The sequence below is a fragment of the Sarcophilus harrisii genome, chromosome 4 (assembly GCF_902635505.1).
Source record: "Sarcophilus harrisii chromosome 4, mSarHar1.11, whole genome shotgun sequence".
NCBI lineage: Eukaryota > Metazoa > Chordata > Mammalia > Dasyuromorphia > Dasyuridae > Sarcophilus > Sarcophilus harrisii.
The window spans coordinates 194813775-194832655 of NC_045429.1; the positions used below are offsets into that span (position 1 = coordinate 194813775).

Sequence of the window (18881 nt, forward strand, 5' to 3'; positions counted from 1 at the left end):
GGGAGAAAAATACAAAACCATTGTAACAAATAAGAATTGAATAAAATAAATTCACACATTGGCAAGGTCTATAAATGTAAGTCTTATTCTGCATGTTAATCCATCACCTTTGTTTTGTGAGATAGGCAGCATTCTTCATCATTGGTCTGAATCTCTGACCATTACATTGATCAGAATATTTAAATCTTAGAATTTTCATTTTTATAATATTAATATTATAGTAGAATTATTCTCCTGGTTCCACTCACTTAATTCTGAATTTGTTCACACAATTCTTCCCAGGTAAAGCAATTTTCCTAGGATTACAAGTTAATAATGGCGGGGCAGATGGAAATCCAGGAGTCCTGAGTCCTAGTTTAAGACTATCTACTTTATTACATTATTTTCCATATTCAAGGACTAAAATTAATAGTAACAATCAATAAGTATTAAGCACTTACTATGTGTGACACATCTTGTTAGGCACTGGGAATACAAATGTAAAAAATACAACAATCCTTATTCAAAAGGACTTTACATTTTAATGGGGAAGACAACAAGTACATATCAATTTACATATAAAATTACAAATCTATACAAAGTAGTTAAATAAAAGGTAGTATGGGAAGAAATATATTAGCACATGGAAAAATCAGAAAAGGCTTGACACAAAGATGATATTTAAACCATTTCTTAAAGGAGAGAGGGGCTATATAAGGCAGAAGTGAGGAGAAAGTGAAATCTAGGAATGGGGGGGGCAGGCGGACAGTCATTGCATGAACAAAGAGTTGGAAGATAAAGTGTTGTATGTAAGGGTCAGAGAGAAAGTTTTTCTGAATTGCAGGATGCGGGATAGACAGTTTGATCAGAAAGATAGAGATTAGGAACATGTCAGTTGTGAAGGACTTTGAAAGCTAAGCAAAGATAGAGCCTAGATGGTGGAGTAGTAGGAATCCGTATAGTAAACTCTTCTCCAAACAGATCCAGAAAATGCACCAGACAAAGTCCTGATGGAAAAATGCAGAAAAAAGTCACAGGGAGTCATTTGTCCAGGCCAACTCAGCATAGAGAGACAAATAGGTTTGCAGAAACTGGGGACAGGATTGGGCCAGAAGCATATTATATACCCCCTTGGAGCACTCTAGCACCCAGGGAGAGACTGAGCACTAGAGCAGGAAGAAGTCCCAAACCCATACCAGAGCCCCCCCTCATGCAAGGGCTGGATGCAATTCATAGATTGGTGGATTCTAGGACATATGCCTAGAAAAAAGAAAGCTCAAAATAATGATGTGGCTCAGAACCCAGGAGCAGAATGAAATCTCACTTCCGGGATCTAATCCACTTTACAGAGGAATAATGAGGACAGGAATCCCAAACCAAAGAGGAGCCTGCAATTCTGCCACTGAACTAGCAGAACTTTCTAGCTGATTTGTAAAGGTGAAGTCAATAGCAGTCTACTCCTGCATAGACTAAGACCCAGGGCAGGAATTTGCAGAATTCAGACAAGGGAGAAGCAATCAGACTTCGCCTAGCAAAATGTTTGGGGGAGCAATGAAAACTTCTGATTCCCTAAGCTGTCCGTTAGATCTGAAATAACACATTTCTCTGTATACCGAGAATGTAGCAACAGACCTTCCTTCCTTCCAGAGATGTGGCAGAGGATTCTGAAGTGTTGAACTTGACTGGAAGAATGGGCAGACAAAAGAAGAACTTCCAAAATAGTAGGCTGTTGTAGTGTTGGTAGTGCTGAAGGCCTAGAGGCAAAACACTCTAAAACTCTACAAGCAATATTTTAGTGAAAAACACAGCTTTTGCACAACGTCAAATAGAATTCCTAAAAGAGATAATGTAAGAGTTTGAACAAAAGACTTTTTAAATGTTTATATAAATGCAGTGAGATCACTTATGGAAAGAAATTAGAAAAGAAATTAAAACTATGGGAAAAAATTAAAAAGGAAATTAGCATCTTCCAAGAGATGTGAAATTTTGTCCAGGTAACAAACTTCCCCTTAAAATAAGAATGGATCAAATAGAAGACAATGATTCCAAGAGACTTAAAGAAATATTAAAACAAAGTCAGAAAGCTAAAAAAAAAAAAAAGAAGAAGAAGAAGAAGAAAATATAAAGTATCTCATAGCAAAAACAACTGACTTAGAAGACAGAAAAGAGGAAAAATTAAGTCATTGAATTATCTGAATGCCATGACCAAAAAAGAAAAAAATCCTAGACATCTTATTTCAAGAACTTTTAAATAAAAGTAATTTACTTTTATCTTCATTCTTTGTTCTCTATTTAGTTCTTATGTAGCATGTTATTAATATGTAGAAAAGAAGTCATTCTTTAAAGTAGGAAAAATATGCAGATTTCTGACAAATGTATTTGGAGGTATGTGAGCTTTATCTTTAAAAAGCTATATAAAAATCAAGTAAATCATATCCTCTCCCACTTGGCAAAGGGAGAGAGAGAGAGCAAAATCTTGAGAAGCATTTAGATTAATTATGTTCTTTCATACTTTTACCCACGTTGTGATAAAATTAGCAATTTATGTTTCAAAATTTGCTAATGTTTTTCACTGTTTTCTTAGCAAAATCTGCAATTTGTTTTGGGAGATCTGTGATTTTATGACTCATGAAACTTTTTAATAGCCTCATAAGGTCTCTATAGGATCAAACTCTTAGTCATAGGGCCAGCTAGATAGCCCAAGGGTTAAAGCACTGGTCCTAAAGTCTGGAGGACTTGAGTCCAAATATGGCCTCAGGCATTTAACACTAGCCACATGACCCCAGGCAAGTCACTTAACCCCAGTTGCCTCACAAAAAAAAAAAAAAAACATTTAATCATAGTGAGAAAAGTAAAAATCTTAATTCAGACAAGATTCAACAGGAAAAGGTGGCTTTGCATCATTAGAGTCAGTTCAGGTAAGATGTTAATGATACTTTTGTCCTCGACCATGCCAGAGTATTTACTTTCAATTCATTATTTTTCCGAAGCTAACTATGAATTGATGGAAATTTTTTATCATTAGATATTTTTGTAATGGTATTTCATAGAACAGAATATTAGCAATGTTGGAGAGAATGGGTGGGGAAGGAGAGAGCTAAGAATGTATATTAGAATATGAATGCTTTAGTTTTCCAAATAACTTATTGATGACTAAACCAAAACACTTCAGACTTCATAGTTGAACCTCAAAATCACTAATGTACCAATTAAGTATGTATATAATTCATATTCTTGTGACACAAGAGAAAGACAGCAGAACTAAGTGATGCTTAGCTCTTACAGCATTAATGACTTAATAGAAGACAGAGCAAAAGCTCAATGTGAAAATCCATTCCAAAATATGCCTTTGAAGCATGAGAGGTAAACAAGTTGTTCTGGGCTGAATTATAGGTGCAAATGGATATAACTAGTGACTTTAATAAACACAGAAGTGGATACTTCAGTTTTTCTATGAGGCTTTTGATAATGTATTATATGCTTAAGTTATTTAAACTGTATCTATTATCTCCTGTAATGATCCTCTAGTCAAATGCTCTGAAGTTCATAGATTCAGAATCATTTAACCTAGATTCTGTGTGTCTGGTTCTAAATCCTAAAGAAAATAATTATATTTTAAAAATAATGCATTTTAACAATTTTACGTGAGTGTTTAAGCTTCTGTCTGTTGGGAAACAAAGAATGCTGCATAATTTTTGATGATCTATAATTCAAAATTTTATTTTATTTTTTTATTTAAGGCTCAAGAAAAAGGGACCTTAGACTATTCAAAGGTAAGTGAATGTTGTTTGTCTATGTATGTGTCTACATATATATGTAAATATATAAAGCTATATAGAGAGATTTAATTATTGATCATACTTAGTTTTGAAATGTGGAAAGAGAATCATGATCAAAGTTTAATAGATTTTCTGTTTAGGGCTTGGCACATAGTAAACATTTTTAAAGTGCTTTTTTCATTCTTTTATTCATACTTACCATGTTAATTTACATATCTGAACTGAACATTATCAGAAACATTAACACTACCTATAACTTAAAGATATCTTTTCTTTAACAATAATAATAATAGTAATCATAATACTTCATGTAGGAGCAACTTAATGAAGTAGGCAGGTCAATTAGTATTAGCCTCAATTTGAGAAAATGAGATTCAGACTTAGCCAAGATTATATATACATCTACCAGGTTTTGAGCTGAAGGACTGTCACATTCCTAGATCTAGTGCAATCCAGTTCTAGTCCAGAGTTCTCTGTCTGCAAAATGTTGTCCTTTTCATCATCACTTTCAAATAGTCTGAATAGACAACCAAAGGATGTAGGACAGGGACAGCTAGGTGGCACAGTGGATAGAGCACCAGTCCTGAAGTCAGGAGGACCTGAATTCCAATCCGGTCTCAGGCATTTAACACTTTACATCTGGGTGGCCCTGGGCAAGTCACTTAACCCCAATTGCCTCAGGAGAGAGAGAGAGAGAGATGTAGGATAGTTTAAATGACAGATTCTCTATATTCAAGGTGTTTATAGGTGATAACAGACCACAGCTTATGAGGAATCATGTTTTCCACCTCTTGGCACAGAGATGATAAACTAGAGATGCAGAATCAGACATATATTTTCAAGCATTACTCATGCAATGGGTTTATTTTTTCTTATTTATTACAAGAGAAGGCTTTTCTTTTTTCCATTAAGAAGCAGTTGTACAGGTAAAGAAATGTAAGGGCAGGATGTAGGGACAGTAATGCCTCCTCCACCCCCCAAAATAGGAAAGAAATGAATGTCAATAAAATATAAAAGTACATACAAGGGAGTAGAAGGAAATTCAGGGGGAACATAGATAAACAAGATTATGTTGGGACTGCTGTATTAAATTTAATATAATATGAAAACCAAGTTGTACATTGATGGTTTCTTATAGATTCTTTTTTTCTTTTTTCATAAAAATAATTTTTTTTAATCCATAACAATAATAAAAGTTTTTTTTAAAAAAAGAGAGTTCACAGGAGAACATTGTTCATAGATCATGTAACGATTAGTTGGGGTGAACTTGGCTCTTCTCAACAATATGGTGATTCAAGGCAATTCCAACAGATGTGGGATGGAAAATGTCATCTACATTCAAAGAAATGGATTGAATATGATCAAAGAATAGTAATTTCATCTTTTTGTTTTTGTTGTTTGTTTGTTTGATGATTTTTTTCTTTCTCATGTTTTTCCCCCCTTTCATCTGATTTTTCCTGCACAACATGATGAATATGGAAATATGTTTAGAAGAATTGTACATATTTAACATCTATCAGATTGTTTGATATCTTGAAGGGGGCAGGGAGGAAGAGGGAGAAAGTGAGAAAATTTTGAAACATAAGGTTTTTTGCAAATGTTAATATTGAAAACTATCTATGCATGTATTTGGAAAAATAGAATACTATTAAAAATTTTTAAAGAAAAAAAAAAAAAGAAAAGAGAGTTCCCTAGTATAAGAACATGAACATAAATATAATGTTCCAGTTGTGGAATACTGATATGTACCATAGGCTATGTCATGTATTTGAATGAGATGCTAAGTTCCATGAAGCCCGGGACCATATTAGTTTTCTTTGTATTTCTCCAAGCACAGTGCTTCATACAGAGCAGATATCTAAAATGGTCATTCAAAGAATGAATGAAGGAATTGGGTAATTCTCTTCACAAAGAGAAGTCATAGAAACATAGTTTTTCATTAGAGACTAGGAAAAAATGAAAAATTCAAATTTTATAACAGCTCCAAGTGTTTCACCCAGGGATACCAGAAAGCAAAAAGCAAATTATGTACCCACAAGAATAGTCATACATGATTACATATGCTGTACGTGGAATTTCAAGTTATTTCTTTTGTGCTGAGGCAACAAAATCAGGAAAAAATTATTCCTATTCTTTAATTAAGAAAGACTTCATGGTAGTATGACTCCAAAAGCCATTAAGAGAGATGAGAACATAATTGACATCAGTATTGTATATGTAAGTATGTTAGAAGCTGTGAGTACAAAGAAACAAAACTAGAAACAAGAAAACCAGATGAAAAGAAAGGTGAGAAGTTAAAGGAAATTGACACGATGTGAAAAATGCAAAGTAATTTGGAATAGCAAGGAGAGAGGGGCTTAACGATGTATTTTCAACATTTTTTTCTTCATTCAGAAAGCAATGGAGAACCATCTTTGAATATTTGAATAGTGATGTATATTGGGTGGAAAAAGGAATAATTTAAAAGGAAACAGGATTGATTTAGGAACTAGAATTTACTAGAGTTGTAAAAAGGAATATTTAATAATCTGGTCTAGGGGTGATCAGGTAGAAACTGAAAAGAACTATCAGTAATACTGTAAAGGAAAAAATGTAATTTGGCATTAGATTATTAATGAATGGAGAACATTGGGATGCAAGCATTTTTCTAAACCATTTCAGGGAGCATGTTGCACATGTGAGAGTATTAGAAAGAAGACTGATGATGAACCATTGATTTTGAAATGTTCCTATGATTTCATGAGATTCAGGTCTATCTTACAAGAGTTCTAAAATATTCAGAAGGCATGTGTCATTTGGATAGTCTATTTGACCCTGGACAATTCATTTCTCTGAGACAGTTCCCTCTCCAGTTAAATAAGAGAAATGGGATTAGGGATTACTAAAATCTCCTTCAACTAAAACATTCTATGATAATCAGTTATTCTTCAAGAATACAAGTAATGATTAACAAAATATTGAGAATGCAAAACCCCAAACTGAATTATCTCTGTACTAGAAGACAGCTTACTTTCTCCTAAAGTGATTAGAAGAAAGCTTCATGAAAAGCAGCAATGCCTGAACTGAGCCTTGAAGGAAGGAGCATATTTCGTTTGAAAGGCCAGACTGAGCCAAAAAAAAATCACAAAACTATGAATACCTTTTGACTCAACAATACTACCAGTAGACTTACAAAGATATCAAATGTAGAGGAAGAGGTTTTTTATATATACATATATAAATAAAGAACGGAAAATAAGGGGGTGTCCATCAGTAAGGAAACGGCCAACCAAATTATGGTATATGATTATAATAAAAAACTATTAATGCAGTACTGTTCCCCTATAATAAGTAATGAAAGGGACAGTTTTAAAGAAACTCATAAAGACTTGTATGAAATTATGCAGAGTGAAGTATGCAGAGTCAAGAGAATAATTTATACTATAATAAGGACAACGTTGTAAAAATGAACATTTTAAAGGACATAAGAACTCTTAAGCAATCAAGTTACCAAACATGATTCCAGAGGACTCATTTAGAATGTCACCTATCTCCTGACAGAGTGGTAGTGGACTAAATATACAATAAGACATTTTTGGACATGACCAATATAGAAATTTTTTTTATTTAATTATGAATATTTTAATAGGCTTTGTTTTTCTTTGGGGGAAGGGGAAGAGGATAAAAATAAGACGATAATGTAATTTTTAAAGAGCAGTACTGAAAAGCAGAATGCTTTCCAGGTGTTGAGAATGGCTTGTGCAATCAAAATGGACATAAGAGATGGTTTCTTGAGTTTGAGAAATAGCTAGCATTGCAGTTTGTCTAGAATTAGAATATGCGCAGGAGATGGAGATAGTAAAACAGTATCACAGAAAATTGGAAAAGGTAGCTTAGAGCTTACATTTCTAAAGCACTTTAAACCCTGGATTGGTTGACTGTGTGGGTTAATGTAGAGGTGAGGTAGCAGGGAACCACTGATGTTTTTTTAAGTATAGGAATGACCAGATCTGTGCCTCAATAAGATTATTTTGAGTCTGGAAAGACTTACATGAACTGATAGCAAAGTGAGCAGAACTAAGTAATAACAAGATTATGTGATAATCAACTGTGATGGACTTGGCTCTTTTCAACATTATGATGATTCAAGACATTTCCAATAGACTTAGGATGAAAAGTGCTGCCATTTTTTTTTCTTGTGTCTCTCTCTCCCCCACCCCCTCTTTGGTCTGATTTTTTTTTGCACAATATGACAAATATGGAAATATGTTTAAAAGAATTGCATTACTTGACTTAGATTACTTGAAGTCTTAGGAAGGGGGAAAATAAAAGAGAGAGGGAGAAATACTTGGAACACAAACTTTTTTTTCCTTGTTCTTTTTTATTTTTTTGCTTTTTAATAGTATTTTATATTTTCCAAATACATACAAAGATAGTTTTCAACATTCACCTTTGCCAAATTTTGTGTGTCAAATTTTTCTCCCTCTCTCCCCTCCCCAAGATAACAAGAAGTCTGATAAAGGTCAAGTATATTCAATTCTTTTAAACATATTATTATATTCGTCATGTTGTGCAAGAAAAATCAGATCAAAAGGGAGAAAAACACGAGGAAAAAAACCAAGCAAACAAATAGTGAAAATACAAAGCTTTTATGCACATTCAGTCTCCATAATTCTCTTTCTGGATATGGAAAACATTTTCTATCCCAAGTCTATTGGAATTGTCTTGAAAAGACACATTGTTGAAAAGAGACAAATCCATCATACTTGATCATCACATAATCTTGTTGCTATGTACAATATTCTGTTGGTTCTGCTTAATTTATTCAGCATCAATTCATGTAAGTTTTTCCAGGCTTTTCTTTTCTGAAATCATCCTGCTGATCATTTCTTACAGAACAATAATATTCCATATTATTCATATACCACAATTTATTCAGCCATTCTCCAACTGACAGGCATTCACTCAGTTTCCAGTTTCTTGCCACTACAAAAAGAGCTGCCACAAACATTTTTGCACATGTGAGTCCTTTACCCTCTCTTATGATCTCTTTATACAGATCTAATGGAGACATTGCTGGATCAAAGGTTATGCATGGTGTTTTATAGCTTTTTAGACATAATGGAACACAAACTCTTTTGGGGGGGGGGGAGGCAGGGCAATTTAATCATTTTATTAAGAAGGCCAAAGGGTTATTATAAAGAATGGTCATTTGGCCATCTCTTTTAGACCAAAAACAAACACTTCAACAAGGATTTCTTGGGACTTAAGAGGGAAGATAATGTGAAAGGAACAGTGGAAAAATGTTTGACAAAAATCAAAGTGGGCAATCCCCTTTGATAATAATTGATAAAAGCAAGGAAGGCAGTCCCCTTTAATAAGGAGACTTTACAGATAAAAAACACAAAGGAAAAAAGTAGATGTCTCCCTTCCTCTAGAAACATCTGATGTACTCCTATGATTCTGGTTGGTTCTTCTCCACCTCAGGTCACATGTAGAAGTTTGCTACAAAATTGATCTCAGACTTCCTATTTACTTTGCCAATAAACAGGTTAAGATAATGAAAGTTAGCTCAAATTTTATATCTTTTTAAAATTTAGAATCTTTTATTAGACCAGGGAATTCACAATTTACATATCACCTATCTCTATATCTACAAACAGAAATCTAAAGTCAATATTATAAGGTATATTTCAATACAAAACCAAATTCATCTAAAGTTGTCAGATTTATCTAAAATTAACAAAATGTTCTGGGATTGATACATAAATATATTGAGTAACAGAAACACAAATTCTTTTTTTTTTTTAATAGCTTTTTATTTACAGGTTATATGCATGGGTAATTTTATAGCATTGACAATTACCAAACCTTTTGTTTCAATTTTTCCCCTCCTTCTCCCACTCCCTCCCCTAGATGTCAGGATGACCAATACATGTTAAATATATTAAAGTATAAATTAAATACAAAATAAGTATACTTGACCAAACCATTATTTTGCTGTACAAAAAGAATCGGACTCTGAAATATTGTACAAATAGCCTGTGAAGGAAATTTAAAAAAAAAAAAATGCAGGCAGGCAAAAATATAGGGATTGGGAATTCAATGTAATGGTTCTTAGTCATCTCCCAGAGTTCTTTCCCTAGGTATAGCTGGTTCAGTTCATTACTGTTCCATTGGAACTGATTTGGTTCATTTCATTGCTGAAGATGGCCACGTCCATCAGAACTGCTCATTATATAGTATTGTTGTTGAAGTATATAATGATCTCCTGGTCCTGCTCATTTCACTCAGCATCAGTTCGTGTAAGTCTCTCCAGACCTTTGTGAAATCATCCTGTTGGTCATTTCTTACCGAACAATAATATTCCATAATAATCATATACCACAATTATTGATGGGCAATTAATTGATGGGCATCTATTCAGTTTCTACTTTTTGGCCACTACAAACAGGGCTGCCACAAACATTCATGCACATCCAGGTCCCTTTCCCTTCTTTAAGATCTCTTTGGGGTATAAGCCCAATAGTAACACTGCTGGGTCAAAGGGTATGCACAGTTTGATAGCTTTTTGAGCATAGTTCCAAATTGCTCTCCAGAATGGCTGGATGTGTTCACAATTCCACCAACAATGTATCAGTGTCCCTGTCTTCCCACATCCCCTCCAACATTCCGCATTATCTTTCCTTGTCATCCTACCCAATCTGACAGGTGTGTAGTGGTATCTCAGAGTTGTCTTAATTTGCATTTCTCTGATTAATAATGACTTGGAGCATCTTTTCATATGGCTAGAAATAGTTTAAATTTCTTCGTCTGAGAATTGCCTGAGGAACACAAATTCTTACAAAAATGAATGTGTAAAACTATTTTTACATGTATTTGGAAAAATAAGATAAAGAGAACAAAAAGATTATTTTATATGCTCTGTAAAAAGTGGATCAAAGAAGAAAGAGAGGAGCTATTACAGTACTCTAGGCACGAGAAGATAAAGGCATCAAATAGAATGCTAGCCATATGAATGGTGAGAAGGGGGCAAATAGAAGAAGAGACATGAAGGTGCAGTTGACAAGATTTGTCAACCAATTTGAATAGCTAAAACTGAGAAAAAAAGGGGTCGGTGATGACTTTCTTTTTTTTTATTTATTTTATTTTATTTTTTTTATTTAATAGCCTTTTATTTACAGGTTATATGCATGTGTAACTTTACAGCATTAACAATTGCCAAACCTCTTGTTCCAATTTTTCACCTCTTACCCCCCCACCCCCTCCCCTAGATGGCAGGATGACCAGTAGATGTTAAATATATTAAAATATAAATTAGATACACAATAAGTATACATGACCAAAACGTTATTTTGCTGTACAAAAAGAATCAGACTCTGAAATATTGTACAATTAGCTTGTGAAGGAAATCAAAAATGCAGCTGGGCATAAATACAGGGATTGGGAATTCAGTGTAATGGTTTTTAGTCATCTCCCAGAGTTCTTTCTCTGAGCGTAGCTGGTTCAGTTCATTACTGCTCCATTGGAAATGATTTGGTTGATCTCGTTGCTGAGGATGGCCAGGTCCATCAGAACTGGTCATCATATAATATTGTTGTTGAAGTATATAATGATCTCCTGGTCCTTCTCATTTCACTCAGCATCAGTTCGTGTAAGTCTCTCCAGGCCTTTCTGAAATCATCAGTGATGACTTTCAATCTGGATGAGCAGAAGAATGATAGTGCCCTAGAAATAGAGAGGGTTAGTGTGCCAGTTTAGTAGCAAAGATAGTTCTCTCTCTCTTTTTTTTAATAGCTTTTTATTTACAAGACATATGCATGGGTAATTTTTCAGCTTTGACAATTGCAAAACCTTTTGTTCCAACTTTTCCTCTCTTTCCCCCCACCCCTTCCTCCAGCTGGCAGGTTGACCAATACATGTTAAATATGTTAAAATATAAATTAAATACAATATATGTATACATCTCCAAACAGTTATTTTGTTGTACAAAAAGAATCAGACTTTGAAATAGTATACAATTAACCTGTGAAGGAAATCAAAAATGCAGGACGACAAAAATAGAGAGACTAGGAATTCTATGTAGTGGTTCATGGTCATCTCCCAGAGTTCTTTTGCTGGGCGTAGCTGGTTCAGTTCATTACTGTTCTATTGGAACTGATTTGGTTCATCTTCATTGTTGAAGAGGGCCACATCCATCAGAATTGATCATCATATAGTATTGTTGTTGAAATATATAATGATCTCCTGATCCTGCTCATTTCACTCAACATCAGTTCATGTAAGTCTCTCCAGGCCTTTCTGAAATCATCCAGTCAGTTCTCTTTTAAAAATCATGTAATTTTTCTATTTTCTTAAAAAAAAAAAAAACAAAAAAAAAACAGACAAGCTTTTCACTGTCTAATAAATTTCAGGCTCTTTAGTGCTCTTTCCTTACTTTTCTAGCTTCATATCCACTAATAATGATATATATTTGTTGGATTTTAAAAAATTATATATGTATGTATACATACACATACATATATGTGGCATATCCCTAACTAATAATACCTAATAGTTATATAGCATTTTAAAGTTTATAAAGTACCTTATATATGCTAGCTCATTTGATCCTCACAACAATCCTGTGAGGTAGATACTATTCTTACCAACATTTTACATATGAGGAGACCAAGACACAGAGAACTTAAGTAGCTTGCCAAAGGTCACGCAGATACTACATCTCGAAGGCAATATTTAGATTCAGGTCTTCCTGACTCCAAGCCCTATACTCTATTCTGCTGAGCTACATAAATCCCTAGATTCTAACTAAATTCCATTCTTTTTCAGAGGCTCACATCTCTTTGTATTGCCAGAAACTGTCATAAAACTTTATATATTGTATGTGCTAAATAAATGTTTTTGAAAATGAGAAAATAAATTAAAGCTAAAATTAGATTTGATCAGTTCTATACCATTGGCTATCTATTCAGTTGGATAAATAGTAAGTTCCTACTATGTATAAGTTATTGTATTAAATGCTAGAAAAAGAGTCCAATTAGAAAACTGTTGCAACACCTCAGGTGAGAGGTACCATAAACAAAAACTAAGCTAATGATGTCAGTATAGAGAAATGGATGGATGTGATAGATGTTGTGGAGGTCAAATCAACAAGACTTGGCAACTACCAAGGGAATGGGGAGATAAAGAGTCAGAGATGACCTTTCAGGGGCAATGGACTCTAGATGCTGAAGAATGAGGGAATTTGTTTGACTAGACCATGCATATTGGCTATAAAGATTTAATTTTTCTTTCTCTTTTCCTATGGGCAAGGGTAGAAAGAAGAGGAAGAATAGGGATGGGGAGCCAACACAAAAGAAATTGAAAAGGAAAGTGGCTCATTGCCGCATTTTTTAAAATGCACAGAAAAGAACAGAGGAAAGGCCAGAGATAATCATAGCCTAGCAAGATAGCCTGGAAAAGTTACATGTTAAATTGATTATATATTTTTAAAGAAAAATAAGTTATTCATAATAGAGATTGGAAATTTTAAGTATTAATCTATCTTCTCTTCTTCTATGAATAGGGAAATACCCATATTATTTGATATTTGCTAAGGTCAGAATTTTAAAAGAATAAGTTGTTAGAAGGAGTCAGAGATGATTCCTAGATTGGAAACCTGGATGACTGGAAGAATGGTAGTGTCCTCAGCTTAAATAAGGAGGTTAGAAGGAAGGGTGGATTTACAGGAAAAGATAAATGAGTTCTTTTTGAAAGTCTAGCAGAAATTCTGTCCATAATATTTGTTGGTGATGTAGTACTGAAGCTCAGGAAATAAACCAGGGCTAGATCTAAGAGTCATCTACAGAGAAATGATTACTGAATCCATAACTTTTTTGTTTGGGTTTAGACTTGTAATTTCAGCAAGTTAGGAGCATCCTGATTACATTGATGTAAGTCAAGTCAGTAAACATGTGCTTTGTACCAGGCACTGTAGTAAACACTAGAGACCCTAAGAAAAGCAAAAAGAGTTCCTTCTTTCTCATAGCCTAATGAGAGAGATAACATGCAAATAGCTACAAAAGAACAATACAGAATAAAAGAACTTTAGCTAAGACTTGAAGAAAGCCAAGGATATGGGAATGAGGAGAAAAAGTGTTCTAGCTCATGAAAATTCACGTAGTCCATAGATGGTCTTATTCAAGAAGCAGCAAGGAAGCCAGTGTCATTGAATTGCAGAGTATGTAGAGGGGAGAAACATGTAAAAGATAGAAAGGACCAAGTTAGGAAAGGCTTCCGAAGACAAAAAGAAGCCTTTATATTTGATTCTGTGAATAATGGGAAGCCACTGGAGTTTATTGAATAGGGAGAGTAACATGCTCAGACTTGCATGTTACAAAAATACTTGTGACAGCCGAGTGAACTGGAGTAAGGAGAGTCTTGAGGAAAAGAGACCAAACAATAAACTAATAAGCTACTACAGGATTGAAGTAATGGGGGCCTCCAAGAGGATGACAGTTGTGTGAGTAGAGAGCTACTATGTTAAAAAAAAAAAAAAAATGATAAGACTTGACAACTAACTTGGTATGTGGGGTAAGAGAGATGAACCCAAATTACAAGCCTGGGTGATAGGGAGGATGTTGGTACCTTGGCAGTAATAAGGAATTTAGGAAGAAAGATTTGAAGGAAAAGTAATGAGACCGATTTTGGACACGTGTTTAAAATTTTTTTCAGACATCCATTCAGGATGTTCTAATAGGCAGTGAAATAATAATTGCAAGAATGAAAGCCAGCCTAGAGTTTAGGCCTGGACAAATAGCTCTGTGAATTATCTTCAGAGAGATGATAGTTGAAGCCATCAGTGCTGATAAAAATACCAAGAGGGAGAAGAGACAAGGACCCAGAACAGAGTCTTTGGAACACTCAGGCCTAATAGACATGATGTGAATGAAGACTTAACAAAAGGAAACTAAGAGAAAAGGTCAGACAAGTTGGAAGAGAACCAAGAGTGAGCAATGTCCAGGAAAAAAAAAGAAAGGGATGTCAGAAACTGCAAAAGATAAGGATTTTTTTTTAAGGTCATTGAATTTGGCTTTTTCTCTTACTTAAGAGATGCTTTTGGATTCTCTTACAGAGAAATGATTGGTAACTTTCAATTGAATGATGAGATCAGAAGCTGGATCAGCCACTCATCCTATTACTTTTAGTCTATAGAGTCATCTAGAGAACTGGAAGGTCAAAGAATTTGCCTTAGTCACACAGCCAACGTGTAACAAAAGCAGAGCTTCAACCTAAACTTCCTGACTGTTTCCCTCTGTCCACCACACCATATCGCCTCTACCTAGATAATGATGATGATGATGATGATGGTGATAAACGTTATGGCCTGAAGTCATTTTAATGGCCTACCTTGGTTTACACAGCACTGTTAGATTAAGCATTATAGATTCATGATACTCTCTAGGTTGAACAGTGTCTTCTTATCTGAAAGAAAATATTTAAAAGCCTGATTGTAAACTACATGAATTGAAGTAAAGCACTTTAGTTTTATCCTATGAATGAGGTGCATTTGCAGGCAACTAAATATTTAAACAAAAGCCCATTTCATCTTAAAAAAATCAATTCACTTAATTCAGAACCACTGAAAATATTTTTTGTTCTTATTTGATTTGATACATACCTATACGTACTTATATATACACACGTGTGTGTGTATGTGTGTGTGTGTGTGTGTGTGTGTGTGTGATCCCTCCCTGTTTCAGAATCAGGGTAGGTGATCATTTCCAAATGAATCTCAGCTGGATCTTGGAACTGTCTATCACATTCAGCAAAACAATAGTCTTTACTCAGACACTCATAGAAGAAATTGAATTACTTTTTAATTGAGTTCATGTTGAGAGAGAGAAAGAGAGAGCTTGGATATGAATGATTTGCACTTTCATAGTGCCTTTCATCCTAGGGATATCAAAGCACTTGACAACTATTAATTCATTAAGGCTCTCAACACTTCTGCAAGGTAGATGAAGCAACTCCACTTCTAAAATGCAGCCACCTCTGGGAATGGGGAAAAGCAGCTGTCTAATTGTATACAACAACACTATGCAGGAGTTTTAAAATGTAAAGCAAAGAGTATCTTATCCAGTTTAAATTACAGGGGGAGTTTTATTAGTCACAGTATAATTACTAGAACTGAATTTGACCAAAAATCTTCTGCTAACATTTCTACTCTTACAGACAGTACTATGGGAATCTTAATTATAATAACTGGTCTGAAGATCTGGGTTCTCTTTTTTTGGACAAAGCTTACTTTGTAGCACCTTCCAGCCCAAGTTGGAGTAGTATTGATTTAGCCCTATCCTAAGAGGGAAGACTGCCACCTATCGAATCCTAAGCAATTCTTCGGACTAAGAAAAACATGGATGGCCAAATGCATGCTTGGTTTGCTATGGGTGTATATATATATATATATATACACATACATATATATATATATATGTATATACATGTACATACATATATATATGTCTGAAGGAAAACGAATATGTTGAGTATTCTTGCTTTGAAAAACATCTACAAACGTCTGTGTATTTTCACCAGCTGGAGACTAGCGTATGCCTGTAGTTTAGCCTACTGTTACTTGAAATAAGCATACTGCTAAAAGACTGAGGCAGATGGTATTTTTACCACTGCAGGCAAAACATGGCACCTATGGTTCGACTTTCTAGATCTTTTCATTTTTTAACAGATTCAAAATGGCTTGTTTAAATATATATCTCATAGAGACACATTCTCCCCATTCTTATTTCTTTTCAATAGCTATGCAGCTTCATATCTTCAACTAGGGCAAAGTTTTGTCAGGTCAAAGGTTTGACTGCCTTGGTACTTTCATACAAAGAGCCCAGGTTATGCCATAAACAGCCTTGTTAATTTAGACCCAGACTAATATAAATTGGGTATAATGGCCTCCTTTTAAAATCCCAGTTTTCCATGAACCTTCTATCCTTCCTCCTCCCCCCCCAAAAAAAGAAAGGGGAGAAAAAAAGCTTCAGTGAAAACAAAAGTTATAGAGAAGTTTTTTGTTTTAGAATGTTTTCATTTGGGGGTTGAGTTCAGTATAACATTTCTTGAGGCAGGGTAGCATGAAAAATTTCAACTGAATTAAGGGAGATCTCAGTGTGAATCCTACCTCCCACACTTACTATTTCTTCATTTGCAGAATAGAAGTAATAGTAATTCCCATCCAACACACTCCCTCAGAGGATTATTATGAGGCTCAGAAGAGATATTTTATGTAAAGAACTTTACTTTTTTAAATCTTTACATGTTTTTATCATATAAAATATTGATAGAATATACCTATTTAAAATTACTATTTCATCACCCAAGAAGTGTGAGAGACATTATGGGTTGTATATAGGGAGTTAAGAACTGGGTTCAGGTTCTATCTCAGACTACTGGCTGTGTGACCTTAGGCAAGTCATTTATTCTCTCAGTGAGCCAAGCAGTTCTCTAAAACTACACCTTGCAGAATAATTGCAGATCTGCTTTGGTAACTGGAATTTCCTCAAAGAATTTTCTTTCACCAATGGAGTTTCAGAGATGTTTAATTATTGTATCCATTCATTTTCAATACAAACTCAAACATCCCTTCTTGAGCTTTTTCTTAGTTACCTTTTCCTAGTTTTCCCATAACTGAGTAAAAGTTTTCTTTCTATTTTCCTTTGATTGTTTCTTATGTCAGTTTTTATTTCCAATCATGAATTTTTGTTCCTCTTTATTCCTCTTTCCTTTTAACAAAGCTATGCAAACTCTCTCTTTGGAAGCATAACCTGTCTAGTCTTCCTTCTCATAATGGTGGCTAACGGGGGAAATCTTTCATGATAACACATTAATAAATCAGTCAATAAGTATTTTTCAGTGCTACTGTGAATCAGACACTGCTAGATTCTGGTGATAGAAAGACAAAAATGAAATAGACTTTGCCCAAGGAGCTTACATTCCATCATCCTGACAGAATTAAATGTATGAATTTGGGCCTGTGATGACAATCAACTTAGGCCCTGACTCAGTAACAAAAGCCAGTTCTGGTGAATTAACCTGGAAACAATATAGACACATATCCATAGCTCTAAAAGTAAATATGAGGTAGTTTCTGCAGGATTGGGACAGGGATAAGGGGGATCAGGAAAGGTATTTGAGCTTGAGCCTTGAGGGAAACTAGGAATTCTAATCAGTGAAGATGACAAAGAAACAATTCTCAGAGAATGAAAATGAATTTTGGATTGTCTTGTGGGAAAAATCAAGAAGGCCAATTTGGCCAGACTGTAGAGTTCATGAAAGGAATTAATGTGTAATCCTGGAAAGGGAGATTAAAATGAGATTTTGAAATGCCTCTCAAACAGAGGAGTTGGTATTTGATCCTAGAGACAATGGGGAAGCCATCAGAGCTCCCTGTTGATCAAGGCAGTACTGTGGTCTAACCTAAATATTACTTTATCAACAATATAAAGAATAGATTGAAAAGGGATGAAACTGAAGTTAGGGAGATGGATCCATGAGGAGGGTATTGCAATATGCTCTGGAAACCAGATGTTGCTATATTTTCTTTTCCCCACACTTTTTCTTGATCAGGTCCTTTATTTCATAAGGAAATGTTATATTAGCTTACTCTAACAGATTCTCACATAAAATGTTCTACATGATATCTTTGTTTGTTTTTTTTTTTTCCTTTTAAACTTAACCATTTCCCAGTAGTCTTTTTAAACATCCTTTTAATGTCTTATCCTCTAATCCATGAGCTTCTATTTTTTTTTTTTTTTATTTACTAGACTTGAGAATGTCCTTCTGATTTGGAAAAGTGCATTCAGCAGACGATGAGCTAAATGCCTAAATTTGATCATTTAAATTGCTCAGAGACACATAACTGCTTAATGAAAAAACTGAGATTAGCTTTTAGGTCTCTAGATTCATAGATCAGTATAGATGAAATAGGATACTTTACAAAGCAGAAAGGAAAAATTTAGATAATATTATTTTTACTCTCTGATTTTTTTTTGAAGGTGTCAAATTTTAAAATAATTAGGCCATCTTTTCACTTTTGAGGTTCCCTTAAAGATGGAGGGTTAGAGAGGTAATGGACTGAAAAATGGAACATTGACAGAGCAA

General features: G+C 34.4%; 1 protein-coding gene across 1 annotated transcript in view; it reads left to right on the top strand.

Moving 5' to 3' along the window:
• PDSS2 (decaprenyl diphosphate synthase subunit 2) overlaps positions 1–18881 on the top strand; it is a 288494-nt gene that overhangs the window by 240191 nt on the left and 29422 nt on the right. Inside the window, exon 7 of the mRNA XM_031964462.1 lies at positions 3720–3752. Coding sequence (XP_031820322.1) covers positions 3720–3752 — 33 coding nt within the window. The remainder of the gene's footprint in view (positions 1–3719; positions 3753–18881) is intronic.